The sequence below is a fragment of the Mirounga angustirostris genome, unplaced genomic scaffold (assembly GCF_029215605.1).
Source record: "Mirounga angustirostris isolate CCGP_5_RB_7025 unplaced genomic scaffold, mMirAng1.0.hap1 SCAF_7, whole genome shotgun sequence".
Lineage (NCBI taxonomy): Eukaryota > Metazoa > Chordata > Mammalia > Carnivora > Phocidae > Mirounga > Mirounga angustirostris.
In genome coordinates, this window is record NW_026991715.1 from 43,051,981 (window position 1) to 43,067,113 (window position 15,133).

The 15,133-nt window shown below is 38.8% G+C and overlaps 1 protein-coding gene and 1 long non-coding RNA gene across 4 annotated transcripts in view; one reads left to right on the top strand and one right to left on the bottom strand.

Annotated features, from left to right (window-relative positions):
* LOC135365383 (uncharacterized) overlaps positions 1 to 4,624 on the bottom strand; it is a 74,877-nt gene extending 70,253 nt beyond the window's left edge. The window contains exon 1 of the long non-coding RNA XR_010413072.1: positions 4,440 to 4,624. This is a non-coding gene — a long non-coding RNA (uncharacterized LOC135365383). The remainder of the gene's footprint in view (positions 1 to 4,439) is intronic.
* Positions 4,618 to 11,681, top strand: SETD9 (SET domain containing 9). 3 transcript variants are annotated; one of them, XM_045895096.3, is made up of 6 exons: positions 4,618 to 4,751; positions 6,198 to 6,625; positions 7,775 to 7,898; positions 8,167 to 8,282; positions 9,389 to 9,494; positions 11,192 to 11,681. In XM_045895096.3, the coding sequence occupies exons 1-6, from the start codon at positions 4,654 to 4,656 to the stop codon at positions 11,277 to 11,279; spliced, it is 960 nt and encodes a 319-aa protein (XP_045751052.1). In that variant the 5' UTR covers positions 4,618 to 4,653; the 3' UTR covers positions 11,280 to 11,681. The 3 variants fall into 3 exon arrangements, with proteins under 3 accessions (XP_045751052.1, XP_045751061.1, XP_045751070.1); XM_045895105.3 differs by having other exon boundaries at positions 6,198 to 6,565; XM_045895114.3 differs by lacking the exon at positions 9,389 to 9,494.
* Positions 11,682 to 15,133: the final 3,452 nt, after the last annotated feature.

Here is a 15,133-nt window from a genome sequence, read left to right on the forward strand (position 1 = left end):
TATATGGGGAGCCTAAAAACAAAACAAAAAGAAAACAGAAACAGACTCATAGATACAGACAATAATCTTGTGGTGCCACAGGGGAAATGGGCAAAATAAGGAAAGGAGATAAAAGGCACAAACTTCTCAGTTATAAAATAAATAAGATGGGAATGCAATGTACACTATAGGAAATATAAGTGATAATAATGTAACAACTTCGTATGGTGACAGATGGTAGCTAGACTTATAATGGTGATCACTTCCTAATGTATATAAATGTTGAATCACTATGTACACCTGAGAATAATATTGTAGGACAACTGTACTTCAATTAAAAAAATGAATTCATTATCAAAGAAAACTACAAGCCCAATGGTTTCACTGGTAAATTCTATCAACATTCAAGGAAGGAAAAACAGTACTCATATACAAATTTTGGGGTGTTTTAGAAAGTAGAGAACACTTCTCAACACATTTTATGAGGTCAACATAAGCCTAACACCAAAACCTGAAAACAAAACTACAAATAAGCTATGAGGCTGAAAAATTTAAAACACACTTCAAAATAAATGTGAGACAACAAAAGCATATAAAAACCTACAGGGTATGACAAAAGTGTTACTCATATATGAGTTATCTCAAGACTTCAAGGATGGTGCGACATTTGACGATGTGTCATTATAATTCACTACATTAACAGAAGAACATAGAGAAATTATGTGATCATCTTAATAAATAGCAGAAAAGCATGTGATATTCACCATTTAAAATTAAGACAAAAATTCTTGACAAACCAAAACTAGAAGAGAACTTTTTAAACTCATAAAGTATACCTACCAGAAAATTATAGTAAATATTAAACTTGATGGTAAAACCTTAGAAATACACAGAATAATAAAGTAGAATTATACAAACTAACATGGGGAGACTCCAAAATATATTTCTGAATAAAAGAAGTTGCAGATATTTACAGTAGTTTAAAACACTCACACATATTTCTACGATTTTCTGTAGGAATATACACAGGTATATAAATACATAAAACTAAGATTTGCAGAAAACACATCAGCCTGATAACTTCTGAGACCAGGTGAGGACCAGGACTGGAGTAAGTACAAGTCCCAGGGTGTGGTTAAAGGAGATTTTAGTCTTATCTTCCATGTTTCTATTTATTACCAGGAGAATGTTGTTTTTTATGAATAGCTTAGGTAACTAAAAAGTAATTTTAATACCATAAATTTAAATTTAACATAGTACTGGAAGTCCTAGCCAAAGCAATTAGAAAGGAAACAAATAAAGACATCCACATTGAAAAAGAAGTAAAACTGTCACTATCTGCACATTACATGATATTATGTACAGATAATACATCTAGAAAACCCTAAAGACTCTACCAAAAAACTGTTGGAACTAATGAACAAATTCAGTAATGTTACAGGGTAAAAAATCAGTATACAAAATCTGTGGTTCTATACCCTAATGATGAACTATCAGAAAGAGAAATTAAGAAAACAATCTCCTTTACAATTGCATCAAAAAGAATAAAATACAGGGGCACCTGGGTAGCTTAGTCGGTTAAGTGTAGGACTCTTGATTTTGGCTCAGGTCATAATCTCTGGGTCATGAGATGGAGTGCCACATTGGGCTCCACACTGGTGGTCATAGAGCCTGCTTAAGATTTTCTCCCCCCACCCCCCCAAAAAAAGATTCTCTCTCTCTCCTTCCCTCCACCCCACCCCCACCTTCCCCAGGCGGGGGGGGGGGTGGAGAATAAAATACACAGAAATAAATTTAACCCAGGTGGTGAAAGACCTGTACCCTGAAAACTGTAAGACATTAACGAAAGAAAGTGAAGAAGACCCAAATAAATGGAAAGATATTCCATGTTCATGGACTGGAAGAACTAATACTGTTAAAATGTCCATACTACTCAAAGCAATCCAAAGATTCAGTGCAACTCCTTTCGAAATTTCAATGGTATTTTTCACAGAACTAGAACAAGTAATCCTAAAATTCATATAGAACCACAAAAGACCCCAAACAGCCAAAGCAATCTTCACAAAGATGAGCAAATCTAGAGGGATCATGCTTCCTGATTTCGAAGTATATTATAAAGCTCTAGTAACCAAATAGTATAGCGTTAGCATATAAACAGACAGATAAATGGAAGAGAATACAGAGTCCAGAAATAAACCTGTATTTACATGGTCAAATAATTTATGACAAAGGAGCCAAGAATATACAATGGGGAAAAGATGGTCTCTTCAACAAATAGTGGTGGAAAAAGCGGGTAGCCTCAAGCAAAAGAATGAAACTGGCCTACTATCTTACACCATACACAAAAATGAACTCAAAATGGATTGAAGACTTGAATTTAAGGCCTGAAACCATAAAACAAACTCCTAGGCGATGAGGAAAATACAGGTGGTAAGCTCCTGGACATCAGTCTTCACAATAACGGTTTTATTTCATCTAACACCAAAAGTAAAAATAAATAGTGGGACTACATCAAAGTAAAAAGCTTCTGCACAGCAAAGGAAACCAACAACAAAATGAAAAGGCAACCTATGGAATGGGAGAAAATTTCTGCAAATCATGTATCTGATAAGGGGTTAATATCCAAAATATATAAAGAAATCCTACAACTCAACAGAAAAAACAAAACAAAACAACACAATCCAATTTAAAAAATTGGCAGAAGACCCAAGAAGACATTTTTTCCAAAGAAGATATACATATGGCCAACAGACACATGAAAAGATGCTCAACATCACTAACCTTCAGGAAAACTGAAATCAAAGCCACAATGAAGTATCACCTCACACCTGTTAGAATGGCTATTCTGAAAAAGACAAGAAATAACAAGAGTTGGCAAAAAATTAAAAATAGGGATATCTGGGTGGCTCAGTCAGTTAAGCATCTGTCTTCAGCTCAGGTCGTTATCCCAGGGTGCTGGGATGGAGTTCGGCAGTAGTCTCCTTGCTCAGCAGGGAGTCTGCTTTCCCCTCTGCCTTTCACTCCCCCTGCTTGCGTGCTCTCTTGCTCTCTCACTCTCTGACAAATAAATAAATAAAATCTTCTAAAAAAATTAAAAACAGACCTACTATATGATCCAGGAATTCTACAGCTGGGTATTTATCCAAAGAAAATGAGAACACTTACTAGAAAAGATATATGCACCCCTATGTTCACTGCAACACTATTTACAACAGGCACAACATGGAAACCACTGAAGTGTCCATCAATGGATGAATGGATAAAGAAATCATGGTGTGTATATATGTATACACACACACACACACACACATATAGACACATACAAGGGAATATTACTCAGTCATTAAAAAGGAAACCTTGCCATTTGAGACAACAAAGATGAACCCTGAGGGTATCATGCTAAGGGAAAGAAGACAGAGAAAGGCAAATACCGTATGATTTCATTTATATGTGGAATCTAAAAAACAAAACAAAATAAAACAAGCTCATAGAGAACAGATTGATGGTTGCCAAAGGCTGCCAGGGGCTGGAGGGTAGGGGTTGATTATAAGATAAGTAAGATCTGGGGATGTAATGTATAGTGTGGTGACTATAGGTAACAATACTGTATATATGAAAGTTGCTAAAAGAGTAGATCTTAGAAGTCCTCATCACAAGAAAAAAAAAATGTAACTATGTATGGTGACCAATGTTAAATAGATTCATTGTGGTGATCATTCTGCAATATATACAAATATAGAATCATTATGTTGCACATGTAAAACTAATATAAGTCATTATACATCAATCAATAATAAATAGGGTCTACGCAAAGTGGTCCCTTGTACTGGATGGACAACAAAGATGATTACACTACATGATAAAAATTTTAAAAACACTGGAAATATATATAAAAACTTTTTTTAAAGTATATTATTATAGGTAAATATTTTACTAGTTCTTTTGTGCCTTTTAAGTTTAGAGACCATAAAATCACTTTCTTTGAATGCCATTTATTAATACATCCTGGGACTGATTTGACCCCATTTAGCATATCAGGTAAATCTGCAGGATGCCAATTGTTTACCAACATCCTGTATTATATTAGAGTGAAATAGAGACTTTGGCAGATATTCTTTCTCTCCTTGTATTCCTTTTTGGAATTGAACAAATTAGTCCTAAAGCCACCTGCCTTTACCTGAATTTTCACTAGGTCCCACCTGTTTTCTTTAGACTTTTGGTTAGGATTTCACCTTCACTCTCAGGAAAAGAAGCGGAGAGCAGTCTCCGGCCTGAGGAAATGGCACCAACACATTTCTTAATAAACACTTAGGGATGTGAAGATACTTGCAAGGTTCTTGTAGTGTGCATCCACTGGAACTAAGCGGGGTCTAAACTTGTCCTAAGCGGGTGTGGGTGTAAATACACGAGCGAATGGAGAAAGTAAAGGGGAAGACAGGGCTTCCCCCAGCTCTACGCACCTCTGATTCAGCCAGCTGGGGTCAAAAGGGAGCAGCACGGACGCCGCCGGCAACAGGCTCCAGGGGAGTACCAGGGCCCCGGAGCACCGAACTGAAGGCGGAGAGCGAGGAGGGGCGGGACGGCGTGGCCTCCGCTCCTCCCCGGGCCGGGGCGGGCCCGAGACCGCGACCCACCTCTCCCGCGCTGCCTTCGTCACAGCGCCGCGGGACAGCCATGCCCGGCCGCCTGCTGCGGGGCCTGTGGCAGCGATGGCGCCGTTACAAGTACCGCTTCGTTCCTTGGATCGCGCTGAACCTAAACCACAACCCGAGGTGAGAGGGCGAGACCGGCAGAGCAGGGCCACCTTCTTTCAGCCCCACGACGCCACCCGGGCCGCTGGATCGGAGGCGAGAGGGCCCTCGGTGGGCGGAGCCTCCGGCGAGCGGAGCTTCAAGCGGACCGAGCTTCAGGCGGGCGGAGCTTCTGGCGGCCCGGGGGCCCGAGGCGGGCGGGCCCGCGGTGGGTGGAACCCGAAGGGGGCGGGGCCCGAAGTGGGCGAGGCCGAGGTTGGTGGAGTCCGAAGAGAGCTGGGATACTGACGAGGGCGGGGGGCCTTAGGAGGGTGGGGCCTGTGGCCTAATCTCCCATGGTACCCCGCGCTGCCAGACTTGCGAGGCGGGCGTTGCCCGCGGGCGGAGGCGCGTGTTCTCTTTTGGAAGTCGGTGCTGACCCGGGCTTCTGTCCCGGCAAAAAAGAAGAGGCTTTTGAAAAAGAACAAAGCTCTTAGGGCGTGAGAGTGCGTGGTCTTCTCTCCGCTAGGGCATAGTTAGGAGCTTGAAATTACTTAGAGAAGCCAAACCGAGGTTTATCTGGTGAAAGCAGCCCAGCCTGGCTGTGAGGATAGCAGCTTGGACTGACGCATAAAAAGGAGCAAAATGCCACTGAAAGCACGTGGGCGTGTTGGGTTTAGAATAGTCTTTGCCTGAAGACCGGGATCTAGCTGCGTGGGTGGCCGGGGAGTCAGTGTCGTTGCCGGCTCTAGTAAGTGGCGTGCTAGTGATCTGGAAGAAGTTCACGTAATGCTCGCTGAAATGGGCACACTAGCGCCACTGAAAGCCAGTTAATAACCAGAGAGCTTTTCCAAAGTTTCATTCGGCGGAAAAATGAACTCAGGGCCATCCTTACTATAGAATTGTGAGGCGGGAATTGCTTTCTTCTTGTTAAGAATTAAAAAAATACCATTATGCAAATAAAAATGATGCAGCCATTAAAGAAGTAGGTACTCCCTGGAGAGAATGTGACAAAGTGTATAATGTTAAATTTGTCTTTGAAATTACACACCTATAAAAAGAGCCATTCCAATGTGAGGATTCTTACGTGATGTTCACATAATGGCTCTGTATGTAGTGGGAAAATACTAGCTCTGTTTCAAACGGCTTATGGCTCTCCCACTTAACAGCTTTAGGATGTTGGGCAAGCTCCCCAACATCTCCAAGCCTCAGTTTCCCTGTCTGCAAAAAGGAGATAGTGAATGTAAGGACCCAACAGCATTTGGTACACTTAGAGCTTTCACAAATGTTGGCTATTGTTAACATGGGTAGGTATTGTCCGGAGTTAGGTCACTAGAACTACCCCCAAACAACTCTTTTCTGAACGTCTTAGTTTCATCGTATTCAGACACGGGAGAATAATCATCATTAAGGCCAGTGACTCAGAAGGCATGAAGCCTGGCTTTTGTCAGTTGAAGGGTAGTGAACAGAAACTTTTCCTGTTTTCAGGACCCTCCGATATGTTCCAGAGGAATCCAAAGACAAAGTTATCTCAGATGAAGATGTCCTAGGAACATTACTGAAAGTTTTCCAGGCTCTATTCATAAATGATTTCAATAAGCAATCAGATATCTTGACTATGCTTCCAGAAACTGTTAAATCAAAATATCACGACCTACTGTCAGTTCAACATCCAAGGGTGAAACCGCTTGAATACAGACATGAACAGCAAAATACCTTTAAACCAGAAGAAATTCTTTATAAGACATTGGGTTTCAGTGTTGCCCAAGCAACTAGCTCATTGATTTCTGCGGGAAAAGGTGTCTTCGTTACCAGAGGATTGGTACCAAAAGGCGCGGTTGTATCTATGTATCCTGGTAATGGCACAGTTAGTGCTTTGCCAAGAGTTTCCTATTTATCGACTAATATAAGTTCAAGTAAATACATGGTCCTGTAATCCTTCGAGTAAGGGGTTGAATTGGAAACTCAGATTTCCACAGATTTTTAAATCCTGATTTGGAAATTAACCATAAATTATTTTATGTGTTAGAAAGCATCCTTGAGTATTTGTTGGGATAAATGCACTTTTCTTTTAAGGAAATTTTTGTAGTTAATGTTTAAATGTGGGCTATAGTATGGCCTACTTTGATAAGATTAATTACTTGGAAAGCACTAGAGAATAAGTCAGTTGGCTTACATAATTGGTAACTAAAGGTAAAAATAGTATGGGTTAAAACAGGAAAGACAGAATTTAAACCCATAAATCACTGGACAAAGACCTTCCTGCCATTTCTACACTTTGAAAGTAAAGCAGCTTCTTTGCAAAAAGGTCATTGACTAGAATGTTCAGGAGAATATGTTATTTGTTAAACTAATGATATTATTTGGTGTAGTACAAAAATGTGTGAATGTTTAAGTCAGACCTATATTTTCAAAAAGTCATTCTGCTATTTTCTAATTTTACATCCTTAAGCAAGAAAGTTGGTTTTCTCCTACACAACTAACCTAACTCTGTAAAGACTAAATAGAACAAGCCAGCAACAAATGAATACTGAAACAAATTTCATAAAATAGCATGCCTGGAACATAGGACAGGCCCAGCAAATATTTATTTTGTCCTTTAGTCCATTGCCAGTGAAAGGAGAAACAACCTGAATGTCAGACTCATTTATTCCCATTCTGTCTGCATTATTTTATCGGTTATTAACAAAATACATTTCTTAAAAGGCTTTTTAATAGATGTCAAATCACAGCCTACTTTAAAAAGCAAAACCAAAACAAAACAAAAAAACCCCGCAACTTTGTAAAACTGAACCTCAAATGTGGTGTTCACATTTTAATTAACCAAGATAGTCACATTTTATTTTGCTGTGTGAACAAGTTGGTCCTCCGCTCCTTACTATTGAGCACTCTTCAAAGGAGGAAAGTAGCCAAAGAGAATGTGATAATCTAGACTGGAGGTGAAATATTAGAAAAAAGGTAGAGAAATTAAATTTCTTTCATGTTATATATATGTTCCAGAGAAAGGTCCTTATGATGTTTATGATTTTTACATGTTGCTGTGTCTTTATCTTATTGTATAATAGGTACAGTATATCAGAAGTATGAGCCAATCTTTTTCCAATCCATTGGAAATCCATTTATTTTTAGATGCTTGGATGGGGTACTCATTGATGGAAATGACAAAGGAATATCAAAAGTTGTATACAGGTAAGTTAGTGCCCATGTTCAAATTTAATAGAGGACCACAGCAAAATGTTTATGACCACTAGCCTTTTTATTTTCAATAAAAATCTGTTTAAGCAGTTGCTAAGTAGCCACTCAGTTGCCCTATTGACTAGATAAAACTTCTTTAAGAAAAAAAAACTTTTTTAAAGAGAAACTGGACTTGTCAGTTCTAGGGTTAATTTTGTACTCTTGGATTTTATTGTAAGATATAAAAGAATAATCCCTTAGCTAATTCTTTCACCTGTTTCAGATCTTGCAATGGAAGGGATCGACTTGGTCCTTTCAAAATGAGTGATAGTACATGGCTAACATCAGAAATTTGTAATCCACTGGCTGTAGGACAGTATGTCAACAATTGTTCAAATGGTAAGTTGGCATCATGGGTCTGTGAAACAAGATATAAATACAACAGTGGTAATTTTCCTCTTTTGCCCTATGACTGAGTGCGAGAGGCAGTTAAATTTAACATCTCAGCTATTCAAAGCCCATAAGTAAACTATAACATTGTGGGAGCAGATATCAAAGAACCTGGGGAAGTAGTGATACACATTAGTTGAATAACTTAGTGTTTTTCTTCTGGTTTTGCAATAAATATAGGCAATTGATAACTGCTCTTCTGATCATCATTATTTTAGCATTTTTTTTTTTTAAAGATTTTATTTATTTATTTGACAGAGAGACAGCGAGAGAGGGAACACAAGCAGGGGGAGTGGGAGAAGGAGAAGCAGGCTTCCCACCGAGCAGGGAGCCCGATGCGGGGCTCGATCCCAGGACCCTGGGATCATGACCTGAGCCGAAAGCAGCCGCTTAACCGACTGAGCCACCCAGGTGCCCCTATTTTAGCATTTTTTAAATAGTTAACTTAGAAACCATTCTGTCAGTGCCTCGGTAGAGCCTAATAGGTTAAACTAGGCTGGTATCCCCTTTCTGTTGCTGTGTGCCTGAGTCACTTACCTTCCCATAGGGCTTGACTTGCCCAAAAGTTTAAATTTGATCTGGCTACATTTAGCATAGGTTTTGGTGTTAGGGAGTTGTGAACTTGAAACCTGACTCTTCTACTTAACCTTTAACCTTTCTGAGCCTCTGTTAATAATAGGGGCACCTGGGTGGTCAGTCCGTTGAGCATCCGACTCCTGATTTCAGCTCAGGTCATGATCTCAGGGTTGTGATATCGAGCCCCAAGTCGAACCCTGAGCTGGGCTCTGAGCTAGGCAGGCAGTCCGCTTGAGATTCTCTCCCTCTGCCCCTCCCCCCACTCACACATGTGCGCTCTCTAAAATAAATTTTTCAAAAAGTAAATAATAAAATACATATATTATATATATATAATCTAGTAATGCCTGGAACATAATAGTGATTATTTGAGCATGTTCTTCTAATTTAGAAAACTACACATCAAGTGACGTAATTCAGTACTGTTTTCCACGACCTTATAAAATGACTGTTACTAAAAATTATATACTTATTCCTAGACAGAGCAGCTAATGTCTGCTATCAGGAATTTGACGTGCCTGCAATTTTTCCTGTAGAGCTGAAGCAATATCTTCCGAACATTGCATACAGCTGTGACAAACAAAGGTTCGTTTTTTTTCCTCTCTCCTGTCTTATGCTGTACTTAAAAAAACACATATTTTCTAGGGTGCCCGAGTGGTTCAGTCAGTTACCGACTCTTGGTTTTGGCTCAGGTCATGATCTCAGGGTCCTGGGATCGAGCCCTGTGTGGGGCTTCATGCTCAGCTGCTCGGCGAGGAGTCTGCTTGTCCCTCTCCCTCCCCCCTCTGCTCCTCCCCCAGCTCCCGGGCCTCTCTCTCTTTCTCAAATAAATAAGTAAACCTTTAAAAAAAACACAACTTGGGGTAATTTTTTTAGTGAAAAATTATGACTTAAATTTTGATTTTCATCATACCTGAATGTGTTAATGTAGGCTTATTTGAAATTTAAAATTTTCCATTAACCTAGCTCATTCTGCTTCTTATTACCCATTTTTATTCTGTGTGGTACTTAAAAGAATCAACCTTAAAATTTTTTTCAAGTGATTCTGTTATTTTTCTCCTTACAAAATCTTCAAATACATTTTTACTTTAATCATTTTAAGGATCATGTTCTTCATTTCACTTGAGAGTACCCAGTTGAACAAAAAAGGCCAAATTACACTATTAGTTCTTTTGCCTATTTCACTATTAGGCTTGGAAACTTAACAATGAAAACAAGGTAAATATTCAGAAGATACATATTTGTAATGTAAGGTTTATTTTCTGCTCATTAAGTGGAAAGTCTACTGAAAGTATTCAAGTAACAATTTCTACATAAAAGTACTTCTGTAGAGTTCTTTATCAGCAGGGCTATAAGAAGGTATAATCATTATGTTAGGACAGTTACTAGCAAACTGTACTTTGTATGGGCCCCATTAAATCGTCCTTTTAAAATGAATGAGATTTAAAACTTAGACTGTTTTCTTTACTTAAAACTTGAGAACTTCTCTGTCTCTATTCATGCGTGTTCCTATAGCTAACAGTTGGGGGTTTTTAGCCGTATACTCTGGAGTATAGTGTCGTTACTGTTCAAGTATAGGAAACGTTAACTGAGTAGGAACATTGAAGGTTACATATGTCTTACAGTGTCCATAAAAGTATTTTTTTTAATTCCAATTTTTTTCTTTTTTTTGAGAGGGAGAGAAAGAGAGATAGAGGATGGGGAGAGGGAGAGAGAGAATCATAAGCAGGCTCCATGCCCAGTGTGGAGTCCAACACGGGGCTCGAACTGACAACCCAGAGATTAAGACCTGAGCAGAAATCAAGGGTCAGATGCATTTAACCGACTGAGCCACCCAGGTGCCCCAAAATTCCAATTAATTTTAAGTAATGTTTCCAGCTTTGCAGAATCCAAAGATACAAATTAATTTTAAAATGTTAAGCTATAATAAATGTCATTTTAAAATGCTTTTTGTGATACCAGTTTTGGGAGCCTGAACATAAAAACAACATATTCAGAAGAACTCGTCAGTTGTATAAAGTTAACTGATTTGTGCTCTTTTTAAATGATATGGAATAGACATAATGTACTTTACCTTCATCAGGGAAAATAAATAAATAAATAAATAATAAAATAACTCCATCAGGGATAAGAGCTATTTCCTCATAGAAGGCAAATAACTAGGACAGTAGTAAGAAATTTGAGTAAAATTGTGTCTATAAAATCTATATTGGTTATATTAAAAAATGAGCTTGGATCTGTTAATACTTACACATTTTCTATATTTTTCTTTTTGTTTTCAGCCCACTTCGATGTGTCATTCTTGTAGCGCTCAGGGACATCAAACAAGGAGAAGAGCTTTTCTCAAACTACTATACAATTGTCAGCTAACTATGAACTAGAAATTAGGTTTTCTGCTATTGAGTTCATTCTAAATGTTTTTTGTTCATCATATCTCTGAGTTCTACCTATACAACAAATATTTTGAGGCCTAATTGGAGTGGGAATTTTTTGTTTTTATTGATACTGTTTTTATGATAAAAGCTCTTTGCTTCATTACAATTTCAAATTGTCATACAATTCCGATCTTAATTGGCTTTCCCCTAAATATACAGTAGCTTATTAAATTAAAACCTACTGCCTGAACTTAAAATTTCAAATGTTCTTTTATTTTGTATATCTCTGTGGTGGTTTATAAAATTCCAGCCAAGCCATCATCATTTCTTGCACTGTTGATTTGTACAAACTTCTGTAAAAACTGTATTTTTATGTAATAAACTAAAGCAAAAAATATGTTGTGTTGTCATGAATTGTGTGTGTGTGTGTGTGTGTGATTTAAGGATTGTTTTAGCTAGGTAAGGGGGAATTGGAATTTACTCTTACTTGAACATTCACACACATACACAAAGTTTAAAAGAGTGAGAGAGATGGTTTTAGCATGGAAATAAAAGATAGTGGTGGTGGGAAAGACACGGATTCCCATTCTCTTATTTCAGTGGGGAGTGCTGACATTAGTGATGCTCCTGGCCTCTCTCTCCATCTGTTGGAGGAAGAGTGATTTCATGAGATTCTCTTTGGAGAAGAACTAGGCACCCATGGCCCAGACCCCTCTAGTTCCTTCTCTGTGGGCTGCCTGCCCAGCCAATGACAGTGAGTCTATGCAGAGGTGGAGTATTAGTGAGCTGACCTGGCCACAGCTCTGAAGCCACCTTTCCCAAAGAGTTTCACTCATAATACTTCCTTTGATCTCCATCAACCTGACTCCTGCATCTAATTCTCAGTTCCAAACTTGGATGGAGAGGAGGGTGTTATTTATTGGACTCCTCAAATCCTAATGTGGAACCTCTATAGCCAGATTTTAACCACCTAAACTGCTATATTAACAGCTTTTCTCACTTCATTTATTGCAATTTCAGTAGTCTCCTAATTGCCTTACCTGTTTCCACTCCTGCTGCCTTTACAGAATGGATCACCAAGAAGGGTTCTTGTAAATGTAACTCAGATCTTGACCCGCCTCTGCTCAAAACCCTCTTATTACTCCTCATACAGTGGAAGAAATGCCCAAGTGCTTCACATATATGATAGAGCCACTCACTACCTTTTTTTTTTAAGATGTTTTATTTATTTATTTGAGAGGAAGAGAACACAAGTGGGGTGAGGGTCAGAGGGAGAAGTAGACTCCCCACCGAGCAGGGAGCCCAATGCGGGATTCAATGCAGGACTCGATCCCGGGACTCCAGGATCATGACCTGATCCGAAGGCAGACGCTTAACAACTGAGCCACCCAGGCGCCCCACTCACTACCTCTCATCTCCTGCTTATTCTACCCCAGGCAAATCTGCCTCCTAACCACTCCTGGAACCTGCTGGGCACACTCGCAATTAAGGCTTCTGTTCTAGTTCTCTGTGCATGCTGAGGTCTTCCCCCAGAGAGTCACATGGTTCATTCCCTCCCTCTGTCACCTTGCCCAACCAGCCTACTGAAATTTACAATCCCCAACTGCCAGCCCTTAAAATTTCCATTACACTTTCCTTTTCCTCTATCAGATTTATCATGTATGGATAGTAAATGTACATTTGTGACAGAATCCAATTCCTTTTCTCAGCCTCACTTGTCCTTTATTTGTGTCACCAAGATCCTGGGAAAACAGGGAAACTAATCTTATTAAAAAAAAAAAAAGCCAATCTGCTTAACCACTTGACCAAGAAGATCCTGTTACCCAGAACCTTAAGTAAAATACAGAAATACCTACTCCTGTGGACGTATTTGATGGGCTAAGGTATTTAGGATTGAACTCTTGCAATGTAAATAAATTTAAAACTAGTTCAGGAAAAAAAAAATGTACGTTATATAGAAAAAGATCAAATATGATAAAATGTCAATTGCTCAATCTGGATTTTTCTTTATTCTGTTAACTTTTGTCTTAAAAAGTTTTTCTTTTAAAGCTAGGGGCAATGGGGATTAACATAAGAATAAAAACAAAAAAACAAAAAAATACAAAGGGTGACGCCTGTGCACCCACCCAGGATAGCATAGAAGGGGAGTTGGGAAAAGTGTGGTCATCTCCAGGATTGGGGGTTGGTACAAATGTGAATATTAGTTTAATTAATAATAAAAAATAGTTATTTTTTAAAAACAAAAAACAAAAAAATAAAGCTAGGGGCAAAGTCACCATTAGCTGAAGGGTAATTTATGTCTTCAAGCTTTTAGGGAATACCTACTATGTGAAGGGCCCTGGGAGAGTCAAAGAATAAAATATGTTCCTGCTCATAAAATGCTCGTGGTGGAATATAAAGCTTTCCTAGTATCATGATTTGGTCTGCACTGGAAGGGCGAAAAAATTTTTTTAATGTAACATAGATATTTTACAACAGAACCATCTTTCTTACTAGATTAACTGTTTAGATTTATAAATGGCTGATTTCATTTCTGACATCCTGAAATGCTTTTATGAGTTCTATACCAGAAAACAACTCCGTGAAGAAAGGCCTTACCTCTGTATAAACATCTCATCAAAACCGAGTTAACACAACAGCCTGTGTGTCTCTCGAAAATGAATGTAAACTAGTGTAGTAAACCTAGGAACACATGAGCACTCCTGATCTAGAACCACAAATTCCGTGCCCGTGCCCAGCTTTGTCAGAGAGTCTCCACAGACACACAGAGGAAAAGGATCAGAGAACACCTACCTGGATGGGAAATGGTAAACAGCGATACGTCCTAGGGATGAGGACATAGTGTATATAATGAAAAATCCAACCTACAGATTCTTTGAGAAATCAGAGAAGCAGCAAGCTCAAAGCCTATCATTGATGGCAATTATGGCCAACAAGGGTAAGGCCTACAAGTCACGAGAAGCTCTGCTCCCACAAGGCTCTCCTCCCTCCCCTAAAAGCCTCAAGTACTCCGCAGGTCTCACACGGTACGAGGCTGCTCTCTTGGCTAGAGCTAAAACGCTGGTGCTTGTCCCCACCTGAAGGCACTTCTGTGTATGTGTCCACCACAGAGGCCTGCACATTAAGGTTCTGTGGGGTCTGTGCATGAAGGAATGTAGTTTTAGACAAGTAACCAAAGCAGAGGAGTCAGAGTATTTGCTTTCATTTTATCCTCTTCGTGTCCTTGTATAAAATCTGGACCTTATATGCAATCTGATCACTGCATATTAAGAATGGACTAGATTCTCTCTCCCCCTTCTTCTGCCCCTCTCCCCCAATAAATAAATCTTACCAAAAAAAAAAAAAAGAATGGACTAGATAAAGCTCTGCTCAGAGCAAATGAAATATGGGGACAAACTTGTGAAACTAGGCTAAGATGAGATTGTCAGCTTCAAAAGATGAAGGTTTAAAGGTATTTCTAGAGTCTACTAAACTATGAATACTATGGAGAAGACTAGTTTACCATAAATATATTCTGTTAAATAATAACATCCGATCAAATTTCAGATAACATGTCTTCCTAAAAGACAAAGTTACCTAGAAGAGTGTTTAAACATAAAAGACATTGAATAAATATTTACTGAATTAAACTAAAAGTGTAACAAGCCTCACTTTGGGACAGCTGTTTTAGTACAGATGAAAATCTGTTGTAGAGGATTTAAAGAAAATTTATCTACCAACTTTGTCACTTACCTATCTTATTTACAACAGCAAAATCCAATTGAAAAGTGGTTAAGTATCTACCCATGTGTTATAGCTTAAGATTTATTTAATAAGTATCCAATTATGACAAATACTCACACGAACCAA

Excerpts from the sequence above, each read along its gene's own strand:
- SETD9 (XM_045895096.3), top strand. The coding sequence starts at position 4,654 with ATGCCCGGCCGCCTGCTGCGGGGCCTGTGGCAGCGATGGCGCCGTTAC. Across the intron at positions 4,752-6,197 it reads AACCTAAACCACAACCCGAG|GACCCTCCGATATGTTCCAG; the intron begins GTGAGAGGGCGA and ends TCCTGTTTTCAG. Across the intron at positions 9,495-11,191 it reads TACAGCTGTGACAAACAAAG|CCCACTTCGATGTGTCATTC; the intron begins GTTCGTTTTTTT and ends TTTTGTTTTCAG.